Below are 24,891 nucleotides of genomic sequence, written 5' to 3'. Positions count from 1 at the left end.
TTCCCCGCCCGTCCGCCGCCCGCGCCCCGCTCGCCCCAGCGCCGCCCCTGTGCGGTGGGGCCGCGTCGACCCCCGCGCCCCCCGGAACGGCCCGGAACGGCTCGGAACGGCTCGGAACGGCCCGGCTGCTCCGGCTCCGCCGGCAGAGCGGCAGGCAGCGCCGGGGGGAGCGCTGCCATCGCTGCCGCCGCCCGCTGCCCCGGCACCTCTCCGCCGCCCTGCCCCGCTGGCGGGGGGCACCCCCGGCACCATCACCCCGCTCCGGTCCGCTCCATCGGGCCCCGGGGCCCGCCGAGACAGCGACAGCTCCGCCGGCGGCCCCGCGCGCCCAGCGGGGCTCAGCGCGCCCGCCCCGGGGCGGGGCCGCCGGCGGAGCCGCCAATGGGAGCGCGCGGAGCGGCGGCAGCGTGCGCGGCCCGGGATGTAAACACGGCCCCGCCCCGCCCGCCGCCGCCGCGGCTGTCAGCGCCGCCGCACCGGCCTGCCGGGATCCCCACCGCCCCGCCGGGACCCCGCCGCACCGCCCTGCTGGGCCGGTACCGCCCCGACACCCCGCACCGTGCACGGGGGTGGCCGCCGGCAGCCGCAGGCTGTCATACACCCCGCTGCACGATGTATGGCGGGGTGGAGAGGAGGCTCAGGAATGGTCTCATCGCTCCCTACAGCCCCCTGAAAGGAGGTTATAGCCAAGCAGGGAACATCCTCTTCACCCGGGTAACAAGGGACAGGTCAAGAGAACAGAGTCTTAGACTGCACTAGGGGAGGTTGGGGTTGGACATTACAGAGAATTTCTTCACAGGAAAGGTGATTAGACATTGGAATGGACTGTCCAGGGAGGTGGTGGAGTCACCACCCCTGGAGGTGTTTAAGGAAAGACTGGATGTGGCACTTAGTGCCACAGTCTAGTTGACATGGTGGTGTTCGTTCAGAGGCTGGACTCGATGATCCCAGAGGTCTTTTCCAACCTAATTATTTCTGTGATTCTGTGCCAGCTGGACAGGCCTGCCCCAAGCACCACCTCCATGACATCGCGTGGACAAGCCCTATTCCCTGCAGAGCAGCTTTCCACACCTTCGTGCCAGGCCCCCCTCAGGGTCCCACCGTGTCCAAGGGCAGCAGGGCCCACTGCAGGAGCACCCACCCTGCAATCCCCTTCTCCAGCAGATGATGCTGAAGCTTACTCTCAGCACCAGCACATCACCTGTTAACATCGCTCAATGGTTGCTTGGAGTTTTCTTAATACACATTCCAAAACAACCCCCCCAAAAAAACACACTATCCCAAATGCAATGAAACCCCACAACACCACATACCTAGCAATGCTGTAAGCAGACACTTTTCTTTAAAACACCCAATGCAGGGCACCCACGGCCATTTTGCTAATAAGGAACAACTGGCACTTTCTCTTAGTGCTCAGCACGTGTCCTGCAAAATAGCATAAAGAGAAGCCATGTCTGCCTTCAAGTAAATCCACATCTTCTTCTTCTTTTGTTCTTATTTTTCTTTTCCCAAGTGTAACATTATTGAAGAGTAAGAGTAGGTTTTGCCTCCAAGTATGTATTATAATAATTAAACACTATAACCAGGTGCTTCTCCTCTGGTAGCTTTGCCATTTTAAAGGGGGCAAGAGAAAAAGCAGTGCAGCCCACCAAGGCAGAGGTGTCACAGTAGGGTCACTGACAGCAGTTTAACAGGTCCCAAGTTTTGGGCACCGAGGACCATGTCTCAGTTGTGTGTCCTTACAGTACCTGATGAAGTGGGACCAAAAATACCTGCAAACTTGAAGTAAAGCACTGACACGCGCAAGATGGGCATTGCAGCCAGCCAGCCACCTCAGCTCTGCAAAATATCTGTTCTAGACCTTGTCATGAAGAAAATCTGCTAGTTGTGGCTCAAAAGGAATGCAAGAAAAGCCCAAAACACTGTCATTTAAGCAGTCTTTTGTCAACTGAATGTATTGCATCAGCTCATTGTAAGAAATCTAACCCACATCATAGTTCAGGATGCCTGCAGTTGGCATGCAGGTATCTCTTTTAGTTGAGTTCCACTGAAATCTGCCAGCAAGATGCATCGTGCTGTCTGGAAGTTCATCTCCGACTCCACTGACTACAGAGGAAAGGTGGTCCCCTGAACTTGGGCAAACTTGACCTCCTGCCTTTAGCTGACTGTTGAAGTTGAAATACTACCATAGCTAATTTGTTTGAAACAACTGAAACTTCAGCTAGCAAGAGAAGAGAGACAAATTATAATTTTTCCCTAAAAGTCCTCTACCCTTCAGAGATGCTTGATTAGGGTTTGTTGGCAAACAGGCTCCACACAGCAAAGTGGGTTTAGTACATCAGGAATGAATTCCATGGCAAATTGTGAAAGGAGAATACTGAAAAGAGAATAGTAGCTAAAAATTGAATGGGTCAGGTTGGCCACGAAGAGGTCTCAGCAGAAAGACTGTAATGATTATGCTGCTCATTTTTCTAGACCTTTTGATGTGAGCTGCTGCAGGTCGCCTGCCACATTGTTGTGGTTTTGATTCAGTAGTGGAATATGCATCAGGTCCCATGAGCATTCCTCATCCTGCCAGCAACATTTCCCATAAATTTTCATCAGTGAAAAAATCCCACAAAACAACCAACCAAACCAAACCAAAACCCCAGAAGCTAATGTGCAATTGAATCCTGCAGCAGACAATGAAATTATGATTTTAATGTGAGCTAACACACTGACCTTTTGATGTGGCAATAAAGCTGAAGTGGGTTAGTCCACAATGGGGCATTTCCAAGTGGATTGACACATAATACATCCTCTTTCACCATTGTGAGGATGCCTCCTTAGGGAGGATGAATGTAAAAGCAGATTTTTTTAAGCTTCTAGAAATATACTACTGCCGAGCAGTGTTTGTGTTGGGTTCTGGCAAGTCCTTTTAGATATCTAGTGGGTTTCTTTTTTTTTTTTTCCTTTTTTTCCGATTACCACTTGTAGGTATATTCCAGAGAAGGTGTTAAGGCCTTCCTTACAAGTTTACACACCTGAGGTTGTGTTTCTTGGTTATAAAGAAATAAATCCTTTGTTATAAATCCTTGGTTATAAATCCATAAATCCTTTTATGGATTTATTTGAAGGACCCTGGAATCTACAAATGATCTAAAATGCACAGATCTAAAGCTATGAGGATCAATCCAATTACTGTGTGCTCAATACTGCTCTTCTGCCAGGGAGTTTCTGAATCCATTTAGGTGTTCCCAAAGAAGGAAGCAGGATTTCATTTGAACATTTGTACACAGCTCCACTGTGATCTGGGCACAAAAATAACATGAATATCATGTCCCATATTCCTCCTACCTTGCAGTAAGTGTATTGCCATGGTCTGCTTGTGCTGTCAGGTTTTGTCCTTCTCAGTCACAGCCATTTTGTCAAAGCTATTTCTGTAAGGCAGGTAAGAGAAAGGCCTGCTCTTCTGTGGGTGAACTTCACTGTTTTTAAGAGGAGTTTTAAGGTTATTTATGGCTTCAGATACATAGCCTAAACAAAGAACCATTAAAGCTTCATACCTCCTAAAAAGAAATACTTTAGCAGGAAGCTACACCCTTCCATAAAGGTATTTTTTTATGTTGAAGAGGCTGAGACAGCTTGAAACTCTGAGGTTTAAAAACCTCTTGTTTTCTATTAGAACATACAATGTTCTGCTTTCCTTCTCATTTCATTCAGAGACCTTTTCACAGAATTAACAAGGTTGGAAGGGAGCGCAGTGGGTCATGTGGCCCAACCTCCCTGCTCAAGCAGGGCCATGCCAGAGCACATGGCACAGCGTTGCATTCAGACAGCTCTTGAATATCTCCAGTGAGAGATATTCACAACCTTTTTATTTTTAAACAAGGCATGATGCAGTTTAATATGCATTAAGGAGTATTTTTAGGACCCTGCAAGATGAGCTCATTTTGTGGTTTGCTTTTTTTTCTGATTTGGTGGGGAGAGAGCTCATATTACTGTTATTAAGAACCTGTTAGCTAAAACATAGCAGAGTAAACCTTTAGTCATAAGCAAATGAATATCACTTTCTAAGGCAAATACCAGCAACAGAGAGCATAGGCAAAGACCATCTATTGATAAGCAGCTTGTATGACAATCAAATCAGCTTAAGACATCCAAACCAAGAGTTTTAACTAAAAGATATTAACTAAGAATTATTTTAATAATAGAGGAAGAAAATTCAAATAGAGATCAAGAATAAGTTACTAGTTCCCTTACAATTTACAGTGTCAAGCCTTGAACAGTATAGCATGATACAAGGATTTCCTCTTTTAATTAAATTTTTGAAGGCACACTTTTAAAGGAGGTGGGGAATCAGAGTCACCAGCCTTTTAAACTCACATTCAGAAAGTAGATGCTGTCACTTCACAGCAGTTAGAAAGCAAACCAATGAATTATGTCCTTCTGGCTCTTATTAGTAGCCTCTTTCTTTTTGAGATCATGCACCTTTCTTATCAGAAGGGAGCTTTGAAAAAACCATTCTCTTGTTCTGAAAGCCCTTTTATGCAGAAGGCACTTTATTTGTATCCATGAGAACTCATATTCATGTCAGAGACCCATAGCCTTTCCTGTACATAAAGATTAAAACTCCTGCTGTGACACACCAAAGATGAAACACCTTTAAAGAACAATTCTTACACCTATTCTCCTGAGCAGAGCCCACACTCATACCCCAGTAGGGATAATGTCTCTGCAGTGAGAAGGAGCACCTGTAGTGGTGGTTGATGTTCAGCTGCTGTCATAGAACCGTAGATTATGCTGAGTAGAAATCATCCACATCATCAAGTCCCATTACTGGCCCTGCCCAGGGCACCCCAAGAATCACATCGAGTGCCTGAGAGCATTGTCTAAACAATTCTTGAGCTGTGTCAGGCTTGGTGCTGTGACCACTTCCCTGAGGAGTCTATTTCAATGTTCTCTATCCTCTGGGTGAAGAACCAGAATTTTTCTGATATCCAGCCTAAACCTCCTGGCTCAGCTTCATGCTGTTCCCTTGGGTCCTCCACTGGTCATGAGAGTGAAGAGGTCAGTCCCACCCCTCTGCCTCCCCTCATGAGGATGTTGAGGTCTCCCCTTAGTCTCCTCCAGGCTGAACAAACCTACCTCAGCTGCTCCTAATAAGGGTTCTCCTACAGACCCTCCACCACCCTCGTGGCCCTCCTTTGGACACTCTCTAATCTTTTAATGTCTTCTTTGTGCTGTGGTGCCCAAAACCGCCCCCAGCACTGGAGGTGAGGCTGCCCCAGCTCAGAGCAGAGCAGGACAATCCCCTCCCTTGCCTGGCTGGTGATGCTGTGCCTGATGCCCCCAGACAGGGTTGGCCCTCCTGACTGCCAGGGCACTGCTGGCTCACATTCACCTTTCCACTGACCAGAGCCCCCAGGTCCCTTTCTGTGGTACTGCTCTCCAGCTTCTCGTTCCCCAGGCTGTCCTTACACTAGGTTGCTCCACCCCACATGCAGAATCTGGCACTTGTCCTTGTTAAACTACATACTGTGGTGATTTTCCATCTCTCTTGTTGACTTCTCTCTTCAGGGCCTCCCTGACCTCAAGAGAGTCAACAGCTCCTCCCAGCTTGCTGTCCTCGATAAACTTACTTGGGATTTCTTTAAGCACTGTGTCCAGGTTGTTAATAAAGTTGTTGAAGAGGGCTGAGGACGGGGCCCTGCAGAACCCCACGAGTGACAGCTCCCCAGCCTGGTGTCACCCCATTCACTGTCACCCTTTGTGCCTGACCCCTGAGCCAGCTGCTCACCCATCACATGATGTGTTTATCCAGCTGTGTGCTGGACATTTTGTCCAGAAGGATCCTGAGAGAAAGAGTATCAAAAGCTTTGCTGAAGTCCAAAAAGTCTTTCCTAGATCAGCGAGGTGGGTTACTCTGTTACAGAAGGAAGTCAGGTTTGATAAGCAAAACTTTCTCCTCATGAAGCTGTGCTGGCTGTGACCAATGACTGTGTTGACCTCAAGGTGTTTTTCAATACCTCCCAGAATAATCTTTTCCATTATTTTACCAGCACTAAAGTGTAACAGACAGATCTGTATTTTCCAGGGTTCCCCTTCTTGCCCTTCTTGAAATGTTCACCAGCCTTCAGTCAGCTGGGACCTCTCTAGATTCCCAGTTCAAAAATCATCAAGAGAGATTTTGTGATGACATCAGCTATTTCTTTGAGGATTCTTGGATGAATCCCATCAGGCCCTATAGATTTTTAGGGATCCAGCTGGAGGAGTAGATCCTGCACAAGTTCAGGGTCAGCTGGGATTTGCTCATTCTCACAGCCATGGTCCTCCAGCTCAGAGCACCGAGACCCCCTTGGTCCACCATCTGTGTTGAAGACAGAGGCAAAGAATGCATTAAACACCTCTGCCTTGTCCATGTCCCTATTTGTGAGGGGCCCATCCACATCCTGTAACAGATTATGTTATTTCTATGCTGCCTTTTGCCATTAATGTATTTGACAAAACTTCTTACTGTCTCCCACTTTTCTGGCCAGCTTCAAATCCAATTGGCCTTTTACTGCATGAATTTTCTCCCTACAGTGGCAAGCTGCATCTCTTATTCTTCCAGGTCACCTGACCTTGCTTCCACAGGGCACACACCTTCCTTTTTTGCCTTAGACCCAAAAGAGGATCCCTGTTCACCAAGCCAGCCTTCTGCTTGACTTCTGACACTGGGGAATTGCTGCTCCTGTGCCCTTGGAAGGTGATGTTTAAAAAGTGACCAGCACTGACAGACCCCAGCACTACTGAAACATTTCCCAGGGGACTTTTCTAACTAGGTCCTTGAGCAGCCTAAAGTCTGCTCTCCTTATGTCCAGAGTTGAGGTTTTCCTGCACTTTTCCTCCTGTCAACAAGGATTTTAAACTCAATCACTTCGTAGTTGCTGTGGTCAAGATGGCATCAGTCACCACATTGCTCACAAGATCCACTCTGATGACAAACAGCAGATCCAGGAGGGCACCTTTCTGAGTCAGCTCCCCCAGTGCCTGTTTCATTAAAATTGTTGTCCACATCTTTCAGGCCCAGGTTGTACCAGCTGTGTGATGCTCCCAGTTAATTTCTGTCAGGTTGAATTTCCCCATAAGGACAAGAGCAGTTGATTTGGAAGTGTCCCTTAATTCTTCAAAGAATAATTTGTTGATGTCATTGTCCTGCCTGACAGCTCTATAGCAGACTCCCACAATGACATCCACATTGTTTGCTTGCCCCTTGATTCTTATCGAGTCTCTCAACTGTGCCATTACCAGCTGTGAGCTCCACACATTCCAGCCCTTCCATTACATACAGTGCCAACCCTTACCTCTTCTGCCATGTCTAACCCTCCCAAAGAGCCTGTAACCATCCAAACATGTCAACCTGCACCCCCAGGTCCTTTTCTGACAGGCCACTTTTCAGCCACTCTTCCCCAAGCCTGCAGCATTGCACGGGGTTATTGTGATCCAAGTGAAGGATCCAGCACTTGGCCTTACTGTATCTCAGACCACTGGCTCTGGCCCATCAATCATTCCTCAGTCCCATAGATAGAAGAGCTAGAACTGAAATTCACTGCTAGGAGTAGACAAGGGGATGCTTCTGCCCATGTCAGTCCTCCCTTTCTTGATCAAGATCTCATCTCCTTTGTTTACCTTGCAAAAATTGACAGCTCTTGGATGATAACCTCATATCCCAAAAGCCTGAGGCCTCCCTTCTCTTTTCCACCTCTCTCTGCTGCTGATTCTCTGTACAGCCTCATTTCAGGGAATCTACAATTCTTTTAGCACTCTGATAGATTTATTCTTGTGCATAATGGTATTTTTTTATTATATTGCCTAAGTCACCTTGCTTGGACACAATTTGAAATCTATAGAGGAAAAAGTATAGACCTATAGCACAGCCCATGTCTGCAAGCTGAGATCTGAAGCCTGCTCCTGGACACTAGCCTAGTTTTGTTACTCTTATCTATTTGTTGGGGTTTTTTTGTTATTGTTGTTGTTATTATTCCTTTTCCCTAGCTTACTCATGAAATTGCAATTATTAATTTGCCTTATTAAGGTATTTGAGTGTTCAGCTATCAGTCTGCCCACAGAACTTTTGAACAAGTCAAGACTCTTCTGAAGTATCAGTTATACAGCAGTAACTCCAGAACAGTATTTTCATCAAGAAAAAGCTGGCTGCAAAAGGTATCCTGTTAAGCCTAAGTTCAGTCTCATTTACTCTAAGACTGATTTATCATGACCACACCATGGGAACAACAGTGCCACAGCAGCATCAGCATGTTCTTTTGAGGAGTCATTCCTACATGTTCCAAACCTTCCTTGCAAGTATCACTCAATAACAGTCACGATATTTTGTGGCTGTAAACATGCACCAGAAGTCAATGGAACATAGAAAGCAGATACCAAATTACTTGATGAGGTACCAGAGTAGTAATTATGGTTCTCTCTGACATTTAACACCAATGAAGTCACTATATCAGAGACATACAAGGATTTATATAGACAGAAAACTAGAGTGTAAAGTGAGAACTTAAGCCAATAGTAACACTAATGCAACCCTTCATACAAACATTTTTGCTTCAGCACAGAGAAGTTACAAAAGACACTAGTTCATGGTGTTTTGGAGACTGTCCAAGCTAAATTTTAAAAGTTGCATCGGGTCTGAAATAAGCACCCCCAAAAGGAATACCATCAGCTTAACTACATTAGGTTATCTGCATAGATACAATAATAGAAGCATAATTGATCAAACCTTCTCCTGAAGAATACTGTACAGCTCTCAGCATAGACTTGCTGCTTTGATAAATGTACAGGACAAAATCTACATTTCAAAGGGAAAGATTTTACTCCTTGCTCTGGGAAGATGGATGCATCTTTGTTGCACAAATACCTTTTCATTGCTGTCAGTTAAATAGATCATTTTGTCACCCTGCTTGTTTGGTGGGTGAGAATTAAATCAGGAACTACTTCTAACAACTCAGCTCATACAGATCCATGGAAGCCTGTATCCAATGCTGAGAGAGCTGGCTGATGTCATTTCAAGGCCAATCTCCATGATCTTTGGAAGGCCACAGAGATCAAGGATCCCCAGTGACTGGAGGCAAAAATCCCCACTCATTCATATCGTTTCAGAAAAAGCCATAACAACATGGAGATCACTGAGCCTATTTCTTACATCCAAGGATTTCCTGTATTTCAGCTTGCACACACTGCCTTTTGTCCTTTCACTAGGCACCACCAGAAAAGAGTCTGGCTTCTGTTGCCTTTTTGCCCCCTTCAGTTGTTTATATACCTTGACAAGATCCCCTCTGACTTTTCTTCCCCAGTCTAAACAGTCCCAGCTCTCATCATCTCCTGGTTATTTCAGTCTTCAATCCTGTTATGCTCTGGCCTCTTGCTGGATGCCCTCTAGCACATCCATGCCCTCTCCTAGTGGGAGCTCAGCACTGGACATGCCATTCAGATGTGTCTCCCTGGCCCAGGGTGGAGGTGCAACATCACCTCCCTCCTCCTCACTGTCAACCCCCTGCCTGCTGCAGCCCAGCAAGATGTGAGTTTCTGAGCCAGCTCCTTCAACACTTACAGGTGCATCCCATAAAACTGTGTATGGTGCATTTCTTCAAGCCTTTCTTACCTTGAGACTTCTCACCCAAGGGTTGATCTTCATTGCTTTCACATTTCCCACATGTGCCAGGGGCCTGCAGTCCCAAAGGATGGTCTTCCAGTAGACACCAAGGCAAAGACATGGAGTACCTCAGCCTTCTCCATGTCCTTTGTCACATGGATTCTGTACCCCTCCACATCCCTTGCCAAGTTCAGCTGCAAGTGGCTTTACTTTGCCTTCCCTAACCCCATCCCTAGGCATCTGCATAGGGTCTCTGCCCCCTCATAGGATACCTGTACCAGCAGCTTTTCACACAGATTTTTTCATGGTGGTGCATGGCAGGGCAATGATAGGCAGTGGGGTATGAGCTGAAACAAGAAAGGTTCAGCTAAGTTACAGAAAAAAATCCCCTCCACAATGCACATTTCATGTGGGTTTTATCTCTGTCCTGCTCACCTACAGAGTTCCTGCACATTGGTCAGGAAAGGCAGCAGTGAGCAGAGATGTGCAACACTGCTTGGATGTCACTGGATCAGCAATGCAAGCCAAGGCCCAGAGCAACTGCTGTACTAGAGCTAGCAGTGAGACACACATTGGACCTGCCACCTGCACAAGACGCTCAGACATTTGGATTTTCATTAACCTATAACATTAAAGAACAGACGGACAACTTTTAATAGGCCATTTTTTATTGAGAGTTAAGATCATGTTTCCCCACAGTGCGCAGAACGCACCATGAAAACAAAATACAGAAGATCACTTTAGTAAATACACACTGGTTAAGCAATGCTACCTTTTTTGGCAAAGTGCTGTATTTTGTCTGTTTTCAGCTTGTGTTAAACTATTAAAAATAAGAGCCACAGATTCTTCCATATCAAAAGGACTGCTACAAATAGAGAAGTGGCTCTGGAGAGAAGCTGCCATATATGCATAGACTGATGTACAGTATTAATCCCAACTGAAATGTCCCTTTTGAATCTTCAAGTTTGCTGTGTAGAAGGCACAGTTTAAAATGCAAATCTGTCCATTGACCAATACATATGAAAATACAATTTCGCAAGATTCATGAATATCAATCAGTATGAGACAGTGCAAGGCCTCCACTTTTACAAGAAAAAACACACTTTAATACAATTCAAAAAACCATATAAAAAGCCACACAGCTCACTATTAAAACAGTAAACCAAAACAAATCTAATTGCCCAATAGCTCCAGGCACAAAACAGGGCTAGACCAACATAAATACGTAAAACAAATTAACAAAAAGCCATTGATGTAGTACTATCTCACACAATAATATGGTTCCAATATTACAAATTGAGAAGCACAGCTTTGTGCAACAAAATAGTTTATATCCTGAAAGATATAGGTTTTCATCACCAGAAAGTCATCTAGTAATGCAGTATAAAAAGATCAGTATCTCCCAATTCTAGGAGCAGTCTAAAGTTGCATTTACTTGCCTACTGAGAAGAACAGACCAAGGCTCTCATTTTAATGCCTGGGAGCCTTATACTCTCAGCTCCACCTCCCCATTAGGAGTTAAGGGATTACTTACTCCTTCCGACACAGGGAGGTGGAGGCTCCATCTTCCTTCATTGCACTTTAAGAAAATTAAAGCTGAAGGAAAGTAGTTACTTTTATATAAAGAAAAGTAATACAGGAAAGCAAAGAATTTTCCTGAGCTAGAAAGTTGGCAGCAAGGATAAGGAAGTTTAAGCTAGACAAAAAGTTGGAGTGATAAAGGTAGGTAGATAATCTGAGGCAAGTAAGAGTACTTGTGAACAGATAAGAGACTGGTGAAACTACAGCTATTTGCAGATAAACCAAAGTATTTGGACCACATGAGAATTGTTGTATGGACATGGGCACATACTGCTAAAACAGCAGTAACAAAGTATCTCTTTTGGAAAATCATGGTGTGACCAATTTTGTTTTCTTTCAGTGTCCATGTGAATTCAACTTGTCAAAAAAAAAAAATCACCAAACAACAAAACCCCAAAAACTAGCGTATCCAGGAAAGCACCTCTTACTTTTGTACATTTAATTATTTTCAACATCCCTTTGTGACAATCCTAATTGCAGTGAAGCAGGACATCTGCAGCGAAATGTAGGCTATGAATGCTGTTCCTGTATGCTAAGTAGGCTCCACAACAATTTCAGCTGCAGAACACGCAACAGTACCACTACATCAAGGTCAATTTGAATTGCTGGGGCTTTGCTTCAGTGAAATTGAAGCATCTGGCTGAATTTAAATACTTCTTAAGTCTGGAACAATTCACATTATTGACCTTGTCTTATTTCAAGGACTCCTCACATGACTCCTTGTACCAATTTCTGTGTAAGGACTACTGGAAGACACAGCTGAGTGTAATGTTAACACTGTAATGCCCTAGGCACTAAACACAAGGGAAAACAGCAAATCACATTAAGCACTGGCAGAAAGGAAGATAAACTTACTTTTGGTTCCCCCCCCCTCCTCTCACTGAAGATTTCTGCTTCCTTACGTCCATTCCCATTCAATCCACTTCCCAGACTGATCTAGCAGGGTCCAGCATACCACTGGCTGCTGTGTAACACAGCTTTTGTTAACAGGTGAACTTTACCTGCAGTTGTAGTTGGCACTGCCTGCCAACTCCCAAAACATCTTGCTCAGTGCTCTTAAGAAAACTACTTGATAGTTTTGAATGGCTTTTCTTTCCTGTTGGCCCATGGAATTGCTATTAAGTCCTTCTGCCCCCAGTGGGCTAGGAGAACAACCACAGCTGATTGATCAATTTTTATATACTGTTATCACTGTATTTAGCTCAGCATCCAATTCCCCCTACCTCACACTGCCCTTCATTTCCAGTCCCCATTAACTTGGATTTCATTTTCATAGAGAAAAAGAGAGAAAATTAGGAGAACTTGGAATAAAAGCTTCCTTCTAGCGACTTCTGAGCTACTCTCAATCTGTGAATATGAGACAATCTAATAGCCATTTGTAGCTCAGAAATAGCTGTCTATCAGTCTGACTTCTTTGAAGAGCAGTCAGCTACTGATAGGTTAAAAGAATGGTCAATCCACCATCTTTCTCCTTTAACTAGACTAGAGATTAAATGAGATAGGGTAGGGGAAATACATGCTTCAAAGACAGAAATAGTTAGAGAAACTCAAACTTTATCTGGTAAAGCCCAGTTCAGTTCTGTGTTGTGCATCTGCATGTTACCCAAGGGTTCACTTTTCTTCCCACTCCACTGTGAGGTACTACATCTGTAACACTGGTGCCATATTGTACTGCAACAATGTTGGTGGGACATTTAACCCTCTTTCAATATCCATACCAAGTACCCAGCACACCTACACAGCCCCCACTAACACAAGTTCTAGGAATTTAGATGAGATGTCCTTCTTGAAACAGCTCAGCACAGCTATGTAATATCCACTGGCAGCTGTAGAATTTCCTTGTCAGAAAGTAATCATATATGCTGAATACAGACAGATACACAAGCTGTCAAGTACTGGTCATTAAAGCACATGGCTAACCTCAAATTTTCTAACTTCGTTTTGATTAATGCAAAATGTAACTGATTTCCATCTCAAATTTCTTTAAAATACCAACTAAGAACCCATCTATACATCAAAGTTTATAAAACAGCACACAAACTATCATACTGATAGGCTTCCAAGACATTGATATTTAACATCAACATTTAGAACTTGATGCAAGATGTTCGGAGATTTACGTGTCTTTTGAAAATAATGCAACACTAGTTATGATTGTGTTTGAGGGATTGACAATCAGCTTCAGATTGACCACACTTACCTACACATGAAAACAAAAGCAACCTAAGAAACAATTAGGCCATAGATTAAAACCACAAGAGCCATCAGTAATTGAACTGACGCTGGCAAGGCTGGTGAACAAACAGTCCGTTGTGCTTGATTTGCCGAGAGTGGCAATCCCTGGCGAGGTTTTGGCGACGGAGACTGTTCCTGTTGAGACAGTGTCTTTCATTATGTTCTTTTATCCAGTGGGTAGGACGAAAGCTCTTGCTTTTTTCCAGAAAAGTTGAACTAGTAGCAAGAGCCGTGACATAGCAGTGAACACGCTGTCCTGTTTCATTTCGGGCCTCCTGTCTAGAAATGTAACAAGCAGGTATCAGTCACCACTGAGGTGCATTGGAAGGACAAGCAAAACAAAGGGGAGAACAGGGATATCAGCATCCAGCACTTCAAAAGGGAACCCTCATTCTGCTGGACAGAGATTTGGGCTGAGGTAAGGTCAAGCCACTTACCACACCAGAAATTAACCTGTAGTGCTGCTAAATCACTTTCTGTGTGAGGGCCCCACAACAGCCTTAGGACTTTTGGCTCTTACTCTACTGTGCTCTTTCTTCCCCACACCACCTCCCTAAGCCCAAGATGCAATAGAGATCAGACATGTAAGGCAATGTGTGTCACACTGCTCCAGCTTTAGAAGACTTGAGAGTTTTCCACTAGGCAAAGTTTGGTTTAAAATCATCTTGAACACTGGTGGTTCAGCCTGAAAACAGAAGCACACTAACAAAAGTGCATTTCAATTGCCAGCCACGCAAGTAAATCCAAACAAACAATGTTCATGCAGAGGAATGGAAAGGTAGACCAGTTGTGACACACATGAAAAATAACTCAGATTTTTCCTCAACCAGCCCCCTAAATGTCATGAGCAGTGAGTCAGCAGTTTTGGCAAACCCTTGCTTCATCATGCACTAGAGAAAAACAAACCAGCAGCCTATGCAAGCAGCAACTGAAAAAGGACTTCCCTACTTGACAGAACAATCACTGGCATTTCCTGAAACTTACAAAGTAAAGTTAAAAATAGCCTAGCCCTTTTAAAAATAAGGCAAAACCCTAATCTGAGTGCTAGAACTGGTGTGAGACCAGTGGCAGCAGAGTTTCTTGCCTTCTCTCTCCCCACTCAGGGCCCAACAACCAGCTGTCAACTGGTCAGTGGTGCCCAGGAAAGATGGCTGCAAGACCAGGAACTTGCCCAGGCATGAGCAAGAGGTCTCTTGGGAAATCTGTCTTTCAACACTAGCATGACTTTGTCATATAAAGTCTCTTCTGGAAGAGCTTAACTAGCAATTATTGTATGATGTCTCTGTAGACATAAGTCAGGTCTGCCATGCCCATGGTACCCTTTGTAGCCTTACTCTGGGAGGCTGCAGGTGCCTGACATGAAGTAAACTCTTCTGCCTCCTCCCACTGCACACTGGAGGGAAATACTCCTTGTCATCAAGGGAATACTCCCTCCCTACTACTTTTTTCTTATTTCAAATATCCCAATCTTGCTTTTGGATCCTTGGGTAGTTTGATATGAATGACTGAAGAGTAGAGACTGCAGAACAGTCATATGTGACATGCTGGCCTTCCCCTATTTTTCACGGGTTATTATCCTATACCTAGCACTTGAAATACCAAACAAAAAGTGAGTAACAAGCACAGATCAATTCACAGTGCCATGTAAAGACATTCTTTGCAGATTACACCAGTTTAATTTACATGAGGGTAAATTAAACTGGTGCAAATATGGGACTACTATTTTCCTTATGGAGCAATCCCTTAGTGCATCCAACAGTGCTGGAGGTGGAACTGCAAGTGAAGCCTTTCTAGGGAAAGCTATTATAGAGGCAGGAAGCCACACCACAGTTATTGCAACCTGTATTTCCTAAGTATACCCTTAACTAGCAAAGGGCAGCAACTGTTAATACAAACTGCTGTGGTTTTGTTATGGAAAAATATGACTAATCTGACAAATAGGGAAGTTTATACAACATCCTTTTGCTTTGAAAGGAATTTAAAATGAAAAAAGAGATTTCCTCCACAAAAGGAGAAAAACTGGTTTAAACTTGCTGGCTGAAAATACTTTAGCTTTTTTCCCCCCCTCTTATCAAATACTTTTCCAGCAATGCTTTGCAAACCAACACTTTATTTGTCATCAAAGTGACACTGGGATAGCAGAGGTGGTTTGAATGAGCTAAACATCCACATGTTCTTCCAAAATGCAGCCTTTCAGTACCTTAGGTACATTTGGTAGCTGGCACTAGTGAGCTCCATGCACTGAGAGAACAGGGTTGATGAGACTCCATCACATTGCCAAAATGCAGTTTTAGAGGGGCTGTGTCTTAAGCCAGACCATCACTACATGCACTTGCTGCTGTGCTTCCAGTGTCTACTTTGCCAGAAAGCAGAAGTGTCCTGCTCATCGTGCTACACAACCACAGCTCACAAGAAACATTAAAGGCTTCAGACACCCAACCCAATCATTTCAGTAATTTTTCTGCACTTAGCATTTTGGCTTGTTAAAGCAGATGTAGTTAGGCTTGATCAAGTAATCATTTGGCACAAAGGTTAGTCCTAAAACCAGTATTGCTTTGGCAGACAAGGCTCTAGAGGAAGCAGTGTTGCTAGCAGCCTGATCAAACAAAAAGCACTGTTCCAAAACAGTAGTACTTACTGTGCCAGTGTGCCTTAAGCAGCTTTTCTTGGCCCTACAATATTAAATGGCCAACCATTAAACCACTAGAGACTTCATAACAGCTTTTGAAACTTACTCTAGTATGTGTGTAACCAATGTTCCCAAATTCTGCAGTTTACCTCAGCTTTAGACCTAAGTCTCACCCCAGTTATCACACAAAATATCCTGTACAAGAGCCTGGATCCTCTGATAAAGCAACAGCACAGAGTTCAGTGTGAAGAAACTTAATTACACACCAGCTGAAGAGCACACCTCTAGGTTCCCCAGGCACTGAAGCAGCTTAACTGTGCTGTGTAACACAAGACCGGATCCTTCTCTGGCTGAATTTACATCAGGATCCCCAGGTCAAGTGACTGAAAAGTCAGTATCCAACTTTTGAGTGTTACTATTCACTGAAAATTGTATTTTAGATAAAGTGCTAGGGCATGTCCTGCAGCCTACAGCACTCTTGGAGATTCCTTCAAACTCTCATTTTAAAGGTGCTGTCTGTTCATAGTTTCCTCCAATTTAACTTAAACTAGACCCTGATGCTTAACATCATAAACTGTCCTCCCCAAATAATTATACAAATCCCACACCAAGATCAATAGTATCAGCACTATATTTCAACATTATACAGCAGTATGTCATTTCAAAGTCACCTGCTTCTTTGAGCTGAAAACTTAAATATGGCAAAGGGCTGATTGGACAAGTCAATAGGCATCTACCTACAACAACTCAAGCACTACACTAATTTCTTCCTGTATATCAAAGCTCAGTATACTGTGATTTTTTTTTCTTTAGTACTACTGTTTCTAAACTTAAGAACTAGATGGTATGAAAAGTCAGTCTTTGTTACTAACTGGGATTCACAAAACACCCAATTATTTCAAACCCAATGAACACACGGGGTCATAATGGCAAAGGAATCCTCTATTTGCATACAGCCATGTTCACTGTACTGGTACAGCTGCATACACCAACACCAAAGAATGGCAGGGCATGGCAAACATGCCTCTACAATAAACCCCATGGATAGATTTTCAGCACTTACTTTGCTAAAAGTAGAAGGCTGCAGCACAGATTTTCACATTGAGGGGACTAAGCTTTGTGGAGTCTTTCAGTTTACTTTTGCTCCACAAGCCACTTGTGGGCAAATTTAATCCTGTCCTTATCACTAGGTTGAGGAATGAAAAAAAAAAAACATAGAAGCCTCTCACCTAACCCCAAAGCTACTTCCCTGTCAGGATCATTAGAGTTCTGTGTTTCATCTCACAAGGTGACTGAAAGAATACTGACTAACAGTTATGAAAAACACACATAGCTGTGAAGGGGGCAAAGTGCTTTCATATCTACATTACTGGCTATACAGTTAACTGCCACCAGTCTACACAGGACTGGAACATACTCTGCAAAGGAGTAACAAGGCTCCATGAATATTCACTGCAGTGCCAAAACGCATACCCAGCTGTTTGCCAACACTGCCATCTTGTACAACACTTTTCTGAGCAGGCAGGCACCTGACCACTCTACACACCTTGTGTGGTATTCATGCTTTATTCACCTCCCCTGAAATAAGCTGGAAAATTCAGTATTAAGTGTCTAAGCTGATCAAGGAGAAACCAGATATTTTCAGCACCAGAGCTCCTTGACAAGAGAATTCAGACATACCTGGGGCTACCTGGGCTGTGAAACTCCTGATCCCCACATGCAGCCTCATTAAGGCTGTGACAGGTGTTGTGGACAGCATACACAGACATGCTGGGATGCTCTATCAGGAGGTTCTCCATGGGACTGGTCTCCACTTTGATAGTGGTTAATCCACCTGCAGTAAAACATGGGGGAGGGGTAATAAACCAGCTCTCCTCCATAGGACATGACTCAAACTGGATGAAGCAGGACTCGCTGGCCTCCGGCAAGTGTTCCAGGGGAGATGATAAACAAGAGAAGACGGGCGAGCTGTCCGTGGCCGATGCTTCAACGAGGTCTGCTTCCTCCACGGAGCAATTAGTGCAAGTGTCTGCTGCAGGGGACCAGTCATCAGTGGAGAGGAACCATGGATGTTGGTGATAGCAGAAGGTCGAAAACAACACAGTTGCACACAGCCAGAAACGGGATATGAAATAATAATAATAAAAAAGAAAAATTTAAAAAAGAGCCCTGTTAGCACATACACAAATTTTTACTTTTTAAAAGCAGGGGAGGGGAAAAGGGAGCTCCCAGACAAGCCATGTTAGACATGTGAAACAACATTATCAGTAAAGCTATATAATTGCGAAATAAGTCAAATAGGTTTTATTTGTACAAGTGGGTCTGCTGAAGCCTGTGTCAGGCTTATAAACCTGACATCATTCTTCTCACCAATTTACACAACATGTAATATTTGTTTGGAAGATGCCCTACACTCTAACCCCACACTGGTTTTGCTGATATAAAGTTTTCCCAATATGCTGGTTTGTTCACATGGAAGTAAGACAAGCAAGAGCCAGAGCAAGACAAAGGCAGAACTCATGTCTGACAGACATCTTACCTATAAAGTCAACCAGAATCCACTCGTCATCTTCCTTCTCACTGAACTCTGGCTCTTGGCTGGACAAGCTATCAATCTCTCCCATGAGCATGTTATTTAACCTCTGGAACATTACTAAGGCAGGAACAAGACTTTGGCTGGTAGGTCTTTATATCCAAGGTTCAAGGCACAGCTCACACTACTAGCAGAGTGGCACAGACTTGAGATTAAAGTGCATAGATGCTTTATCAGCTTAGGTACAGGACATGCGAAAGCATGACTTGTAAACAGTTTACGTGAAACCTGGAAAAAATGATGACAAGCATCTTAATGACAAAACCACAGGTAACATCCCTAGGGAAACAAATCAGAAGCCCCTGGTTAGTGCAGTCTGAGGTACCAGTGAACATTCTTCCCTGAAGAGAGGCAGCTTCAGTGGCATCTGCCATCCCCTCCCAGCTAGATACAAACAGAAACCACAATCCTAGGTCACTCCTGGGAGCTGAGTGCCTTTGTCTCAGACCTCCTGCAAAAAAGGTCTGTGTAGGTGTCAGTCCCCCCTTCTCCTAAGGGAGGAGGTGTATAGGACTCTTGTGTCTACACTCCCCCAGCTCCCTCCATGTCAGAGAGACACCAAAGGCAAGGGCAGGTTTTCTGCTCCAGACAACTCACCTCCCCTGCTGACACAGAGGAGCCCTGGTGAGGGCTCCCAGGGAAGCCCAAAGCAGTGTTTCTTCCCTGTTCCACCCTAACTGCAAGTTAACACAGTAGCAAGGCACATCCTGTCTTCAGGTTCAAAGTACACCACAGAGTTACCAGCGAGATCATGTTCACAGCAACCACCCAACTAGTCAGGTATCCTAAGTCAAAGGAACATGGAAAAGTATTGGATGTGTTTAACTAAACCCAGTGCTTATTTCTCAATTCACTCCCCTAAATCTACATGTAATTGGTCACTGTAAGCCTGACCTCTGCATTTGGCAGTGAAGATGAAAAATCCCATTAGTACCAAGAAACTGAATGTTTAAACACCCCAGAACTGCCTTGGATATTTATGTATGAGCCAATAAATAGAAGCCATTAAAGCAGGTAAAAAAGCAAAAACCATGAGGAAAAACATTCACCAACTTAACAACAAGTTACTTTTGCCCATAGCAAAATTTGAATCATCACAGCAGGTCAGAATTATTACTGATTAAATACCTATTTGATTATTAAATAGGAAAGAATATATCCATGTAAGGCAGTATGAGTGCCTGCATTCAGAAAGGAAGCAAGACACATGACAGTGGACAAACCTCGATACTAAAAGATACAACTCATGAAGAATATTATTTATATATAGATCAGTATACCTTGCTTTACCCTAGAACTCTAAGGCCACACCAAAGAGCTGTTTGGCCTCCTGTGTCACCTTACCCCAGGAAACCAGACCCCATCACCCACTTGTTCAAGGGAAGGACAAGCACTTGCTCCATGCAGCACTGCTCCTGTACACATTTATGCAGCTTCCTCCTTGTTCACACATCACAAGAGGAGAGGAGCAGAATTTAAAGTAGTCTTCAGGAGCAATATGAAAAGGTACAGTGAAACTCAAGAAGTTATGCTCAAGAGAAATGACTGACTGCAGGAAAACACAAGACTAGAAACAACAGGCTCAGCTGCAATAGTGATACAGGTCTATTTTTAAGGACCACACTTAAAAATGAAACATTAGGTCTCTCCTAAAGAGAGCTACAAAAATTATCAGAAGTCTAAAGAAAATCAACAAAACTTTAAAAATGGTAAAGCTTAATAGAGGGAAAGAAAAAATTACAACAGTAGTCAATTATGTGAAGAAAGAGGCAAACATTTATTGTCTTCTTCTACACCCAGAGCAAGCAGAAGTGGCTTTAACTGCAGTAAAGTTCAACTTTCAGTGGTTACTAGCAGGAAACACACTTAACCATTAAGGTCTCTAAGCCCTGGATGGGTTACCTAAGGAAATGCCAAATGCCTACAGTGTTCCCAAGTACCTTCTTGAGAAGGTTTGAGTGCTTCAGTTATAGGCAGCGCTTACTATGGATAAGGAAATGAATTCTAAGTGGAAGTTTAAGTCTGTAGTTTTCCAGTCACCTTCCACATCCTTCCCTAACTCTCTCCTGGCACCAGGCCTATGAAAAAATGAGTTTGTTTTTTCTTTAGGCTAACTAGTAAGCCATTGTGTGGCTGCTGATCAGCACTGGCTTTCCCTGTACTCCCACACATGTGTGTTGTCTCTTTCCTAGATCAAGCCTGGAGGTACCTTCAGGCAGAGGCTGCCTTTTTGTTCTGCACAGAGTGGAGCAAGATGAGAGCTCACACTCCCCTAGCAAGGCTCCCAAGGCATCACCCTTGGGATCCTTACCCTCTAACAAGTAAGAGAGAGATCCCTGTTCCTGAGAATGTGAGCTAAACAAACCTCAGCTTTTGACCCACAAATGACTTTCTGTAGATCAAAAGCTGTTTGTCCCATTTTTCCCTTCCCCCACCCCAAGGAGGATCCAAAAAAACATCTGAATCATTTTGTCCTGGTTTCATCTCCAGCTGGGCTTAAAACCACGGCACATTTAGAAAGTGGTTGATGCTTTGACATCCTTTTGGACAAGCGCCTTTAAAAAGGCCACGTTCGTGTGCTATTGTGCAAGCCAGGCAGCACAAGAGAAGTCAGGCTGCTATCAAGGGCCATCGTCCGGGGAGGAAAACAGGACAGAGACCGAGAGAGGCTTTCGGGTTCTTAGTCAGGAGCTGTCAGCGGCAGGAAAACACAAGCCTGGGAACAACTGACTCAGCGACAGTAATGATTAAGAGGCTGTTACAGATAACACACCGAATGAATGTCAACAATACAGTATCGCTGCAATTAAAAAAGTATATTTTTTCCTTTTTTATGGGTTTTTGTTTGTTTCTAACCTAGCAAAGGAGATGAGGTATGCGCTAAGCAAAAAGAAAACACAACCAAAGAAGCCATCCCCCAGTCGGTCCCAGAGCAGCCCCGAGCCGGAGCCAGCCGCCGATGCCCCGCGCCCCCCGCTCGCAGCCCCACGGCCGCCGCCAGGAGGCTCCACACGGCCGGGCCAGCGGCGCGGGCTGACCCGGCACAGCCGCGGCGGCTGCGCACCTTCCCGGCCCCGCTCCGAGGCTGCCCGGGAGGCGGGCGGCCGAGACCGCCGGCTGCTCCACAGCCGGGAAACCGCCAAAAGCCCCCGGCCCCGGCGCCGTCCCAGCGGAGAGAAGCCGGGATGGGCGCACGGGAAATCAGCGGCTCCGCCGCTGCTGCTCTCCACCGCTCAGACGGCGGGAGCCCATCCCACCCAGGCCACCGGCAGCGCGCCCAGTGCCCGCAGTCCCCCGCGCACCGAACTCACCGACACCGCACCGCCCCAGCCCCGCCGCCTCCGCGGAGCCCTTTGTTGTCAGGGCCCGGCGCAGCTGACGGACCGGCCGCCGGCCACGCCCCCCCGCCCCTCCGCCAATGAGCGCCGCCGCCGCCTGTCGCTAACGCACGTGACGGGCGGGCGGGGAGCGTAGGGGGCGGGGCCCGGCGGCTCCGCCCCGCCCCTCGCTCCGCCCCCCGCGGACTGGGGCGGATCGGGCGGGCCGGAGCGGGGCCGTGGCGGCGTTACCGGACCCTGGACCGGGACAGCTCCGCCACACCGGGCTGCCCACAGCCCCCTATAACCTGGCCTTGAGCGCTCCCAGGGATGGGGCAGCCACAGCTCCTCTGGGAAACCTGTTCCAGTGCCTCACCACCCTCACCGTGGAAAACTTCATGGTCTCCCTGGAGCCTTCTCACGGCTAAACAATCCCAACTCTGTCAGGGATTGCCTCTTCTTCACAGGAGAGGTGATCCAGCCCTCCACTCATCTTGGTGTCACTCCTCTGAACTTGCTCCAACAGGTCACAGAATCACAGAACAGGAGAGGCTGGAAGGGAGCACCGAGGGTCATCCGGTCCCGTCTCCCTGCTCAGGCAGGGCCATCCCAGAGCACATGGCACAGCATTGTGTGCAGAGAGTTCCTGATATCTCCAGTTAGGGAGACTCCACCACCTCTCTGGGCAACCTGTTCCCATGCTCAGTCACCCACAGAGTTAGGAAGTTTTTCCTCATGTTCAGGTGGAACTTCTGTGCATCAGTTTCTGCCCATTGCCTCTTGTACAATTGCTGGGCACCACCGTGAAGAGCCTGGTCCATCCTCTTGTCACCCCCCCTTCAGAGACTGATGGACATTGGTGAGGTCCCCTCTCAGGTGCCTCCTCTTGGGGCTGAACGGGCCAATTCTCAGCCCTTCTTAATATGAAGGATGCTCCAGTCCCTTGACCACCTTTGTAGCTTTCTGCTAGACCTCCAGGAACTTCATATCTCTCTTGTACTGAGGTCCATGTCCTTCCTGAGGATTAGATCCAGGACTCCAAGTGGAGTCTTAGGGGAGCAGAGTGTAGGAGAGGAGTTACATCTCTCAACATTTATTAGGCTGAAGCACCTTAGCTGGGCTGTGAAGCCCTAGAGAACTCATGCACTAGATCACTTATTCCATCTTTTTAGGAAAAAGATAGAAGAGGCAGCACTTTTTGTTTTAGCTGCTCTTTTCTCAGAAAGGAATTTCCAGACTGTGAAATTACAGTCCAGGAGAGCTGGTGTGGTTGTGCTGCACACCTTCAGCCACTTAATATAACTGGGTATATCAGAAAGTTAATAGTCACTTCAGACTGCAGTGAGTGCTGGATGGGCAGAGATCTGTGTCCTTCAGAAGATGCTGAAATAAATCAGTGATATGTAGGCAAAGAGCATTTTACATGCAACATGTCCTACCATTTTAGGATATTTCACAGTTTCAGTTGTGCTGTGGAACTTGGTTTATTACAAAATAATAGCATTTTGTAATAAAATACTACGTGTGCAGCACAAGTGTGTCAGTTGCTAGAGTCCAGATAAACTTGATCTTTTAACCTCAATGTTTAATGATATCTTTTTTGTCTACTTTTTTGCTTTCTCTTTTTTCCCCCCCCTTCATTTTCTGGTAAGGACAAAGCTTCTCTATGTAAAACAAAGTAAAGTAGACTTTGGAAAAATGCTGCAAAGTTCCTTCCTGTGGCTGGGAATAGGTTGTGTGAGTTCACCAAGAGGCTGCCTAGCTGTACAATCTGTAATATTTTTGCAAAAGCTTCAATTAGCTAGCATTTGATGATACTTTTCCATGCAGAACTAGCCATTCCTGAACTAAAAGACCAACTTTCTTTTTATAACATCAGCACTATCAAGGGACATAAACAAATAGTATATTTGATTGAGTTTCAGTGTATAAGTTGAGCAAGAAATGAGAATGCTTACAAAGTCTCTTCAGTTTTCAATGATAGTTGCTTCAGGAAGAGGGAGGGGAGAAGCAGCACATATCTGCAAATTCAAGATAGGCGAGACAGAAAATTAAATGTACAGAATAAATGCCCCAAAGGACTAATCTGTATTGCAAAATTACATTGTGTTAGAACACGTTAATTAAGGTGATACAAACCTCTTAGTGTAGACAAGAACTGTCATGTTTGGCAGCTGGGTTACCTTGGGTCAACAACAACAAAAAATGTCAAAGCCTTTGTCTTTGTTTGTACTGACTGTTAGATTAAGCATTAAATGTTAATCAATTAACATAATGTATTTTTCCAGTGTAGGCAAGCCCTAGGAAAGCTTGGGTTTTATTTGAGACACAGACTCCTAATGATGATAAAAAGTCACTGTTTATATTTTTGAAAGTCCCCTGAGAAGTAATTGAAGGAATAGAAGCTCTCTTCGTCCTGTAGCGTTACTCTCAAATTCTTCCGTTTTCATTTCACTTATTTCTTAATTCTCTCTTGTAAAAAAATGGTGGAAACAATGAACTTGCTTATTCTTTCTCTCAAATATCATTGCTGTTGGCAGGAGAAAGGCAGTTCTGAAAGCTACTCTCTTTCTCAGCCTGGCAACCATCACACTTTTGTTCCATATCTGACAAGTACTTAAGCATATGAATGGTTTATAATGAAATGAATTGTGTGTGTGGACTCAAATACCTGCTGAGCAAGAGCCCAGGTATTTCATCCTGCACTCACTGAGGTCAACAATAAATTTTCAGGTGGTTGCAGTAGGGCAGGTTGTGGCCTTAGGTGCTTTATCCAAAGCCTTTAAAATAAATTAGCCTTTCTATTGTTTCTAATGGTTGTTAGAGCAGGCCCTCAGCAAAAGAGATACAGTTGCTTGGACACAAAAATTTACTCAGAAACTGGCCTTCCTTTGAGGAATTTGATGTTTGT

General features: G+C 44.9%; 1 protein-coding gene across 4 annotated transcripts; it reads right to left on the bottom strand.

The window, feature by feature from the left end:
- Positions 1-10,289: 10,289 nt before the first annotated feature.
- Positions 10,290-22,045, bottom strand: TP53INP1 (tumor protein p53 inducible nuclear protein 1). Of its 4 annotated transcripts, none has more exons than XM_064706482.1 (5): positions 21,975-22,045; positions 18,610-18,891; positions 17,751-18,102; positions 16,080-16,113; positions 13,564-13,720 (listed from the first exon to the last, which is right to left on the bottom strand). In XM_064706482.1, exons 2-5 carry the CDS (start codon positions 18,719-18,721, stop codon positions 13,703-13,705), a joined length of 516 nt encoding a protein of 171 aa, XP_064562552.1. In that variant the 5' UTR covers positions 18,722-18,891; positions 21,975-22,045; the 3' UTR covers positions 13,564-13,702. The 4 variants fall into 4 exon arrangements, with proteins under 4 accessions (XP_064562549.1, XP_064562551.1, XP_064562552.1 ...); XM_064706483.1 differs by having other exon boundaries at positions 17,751-18,099; XM_064706479.1 differs by lacking the exon at positions 16,080-16,113 and having other exon boundaries at positions 10,290-13,720.
- Positions 22,046-24,891: the final 2,846 nt, after the last annotated feature.

The sequence above is a fragment of the Zonotrichia leucophrys genome, chromosome 2 (assembly GCF_028769735.1).
Source record: "Zonotrichia leucophrys gambelii isolate GWCS_2022_RI chromosome 2, RI_Zleu_2.0, whole genome shotgun sequence".
NCBI lineage: Eukaryota > Metazoa > Chordata > Aves > Passeriformes > Passerellidae > Zonotrichia > Zonotrichia leucophrys.
Note: the sequence above shows the minus strand (reverse complement) of the source record. Positions and strands in the feature narration are given on the sequence as shown.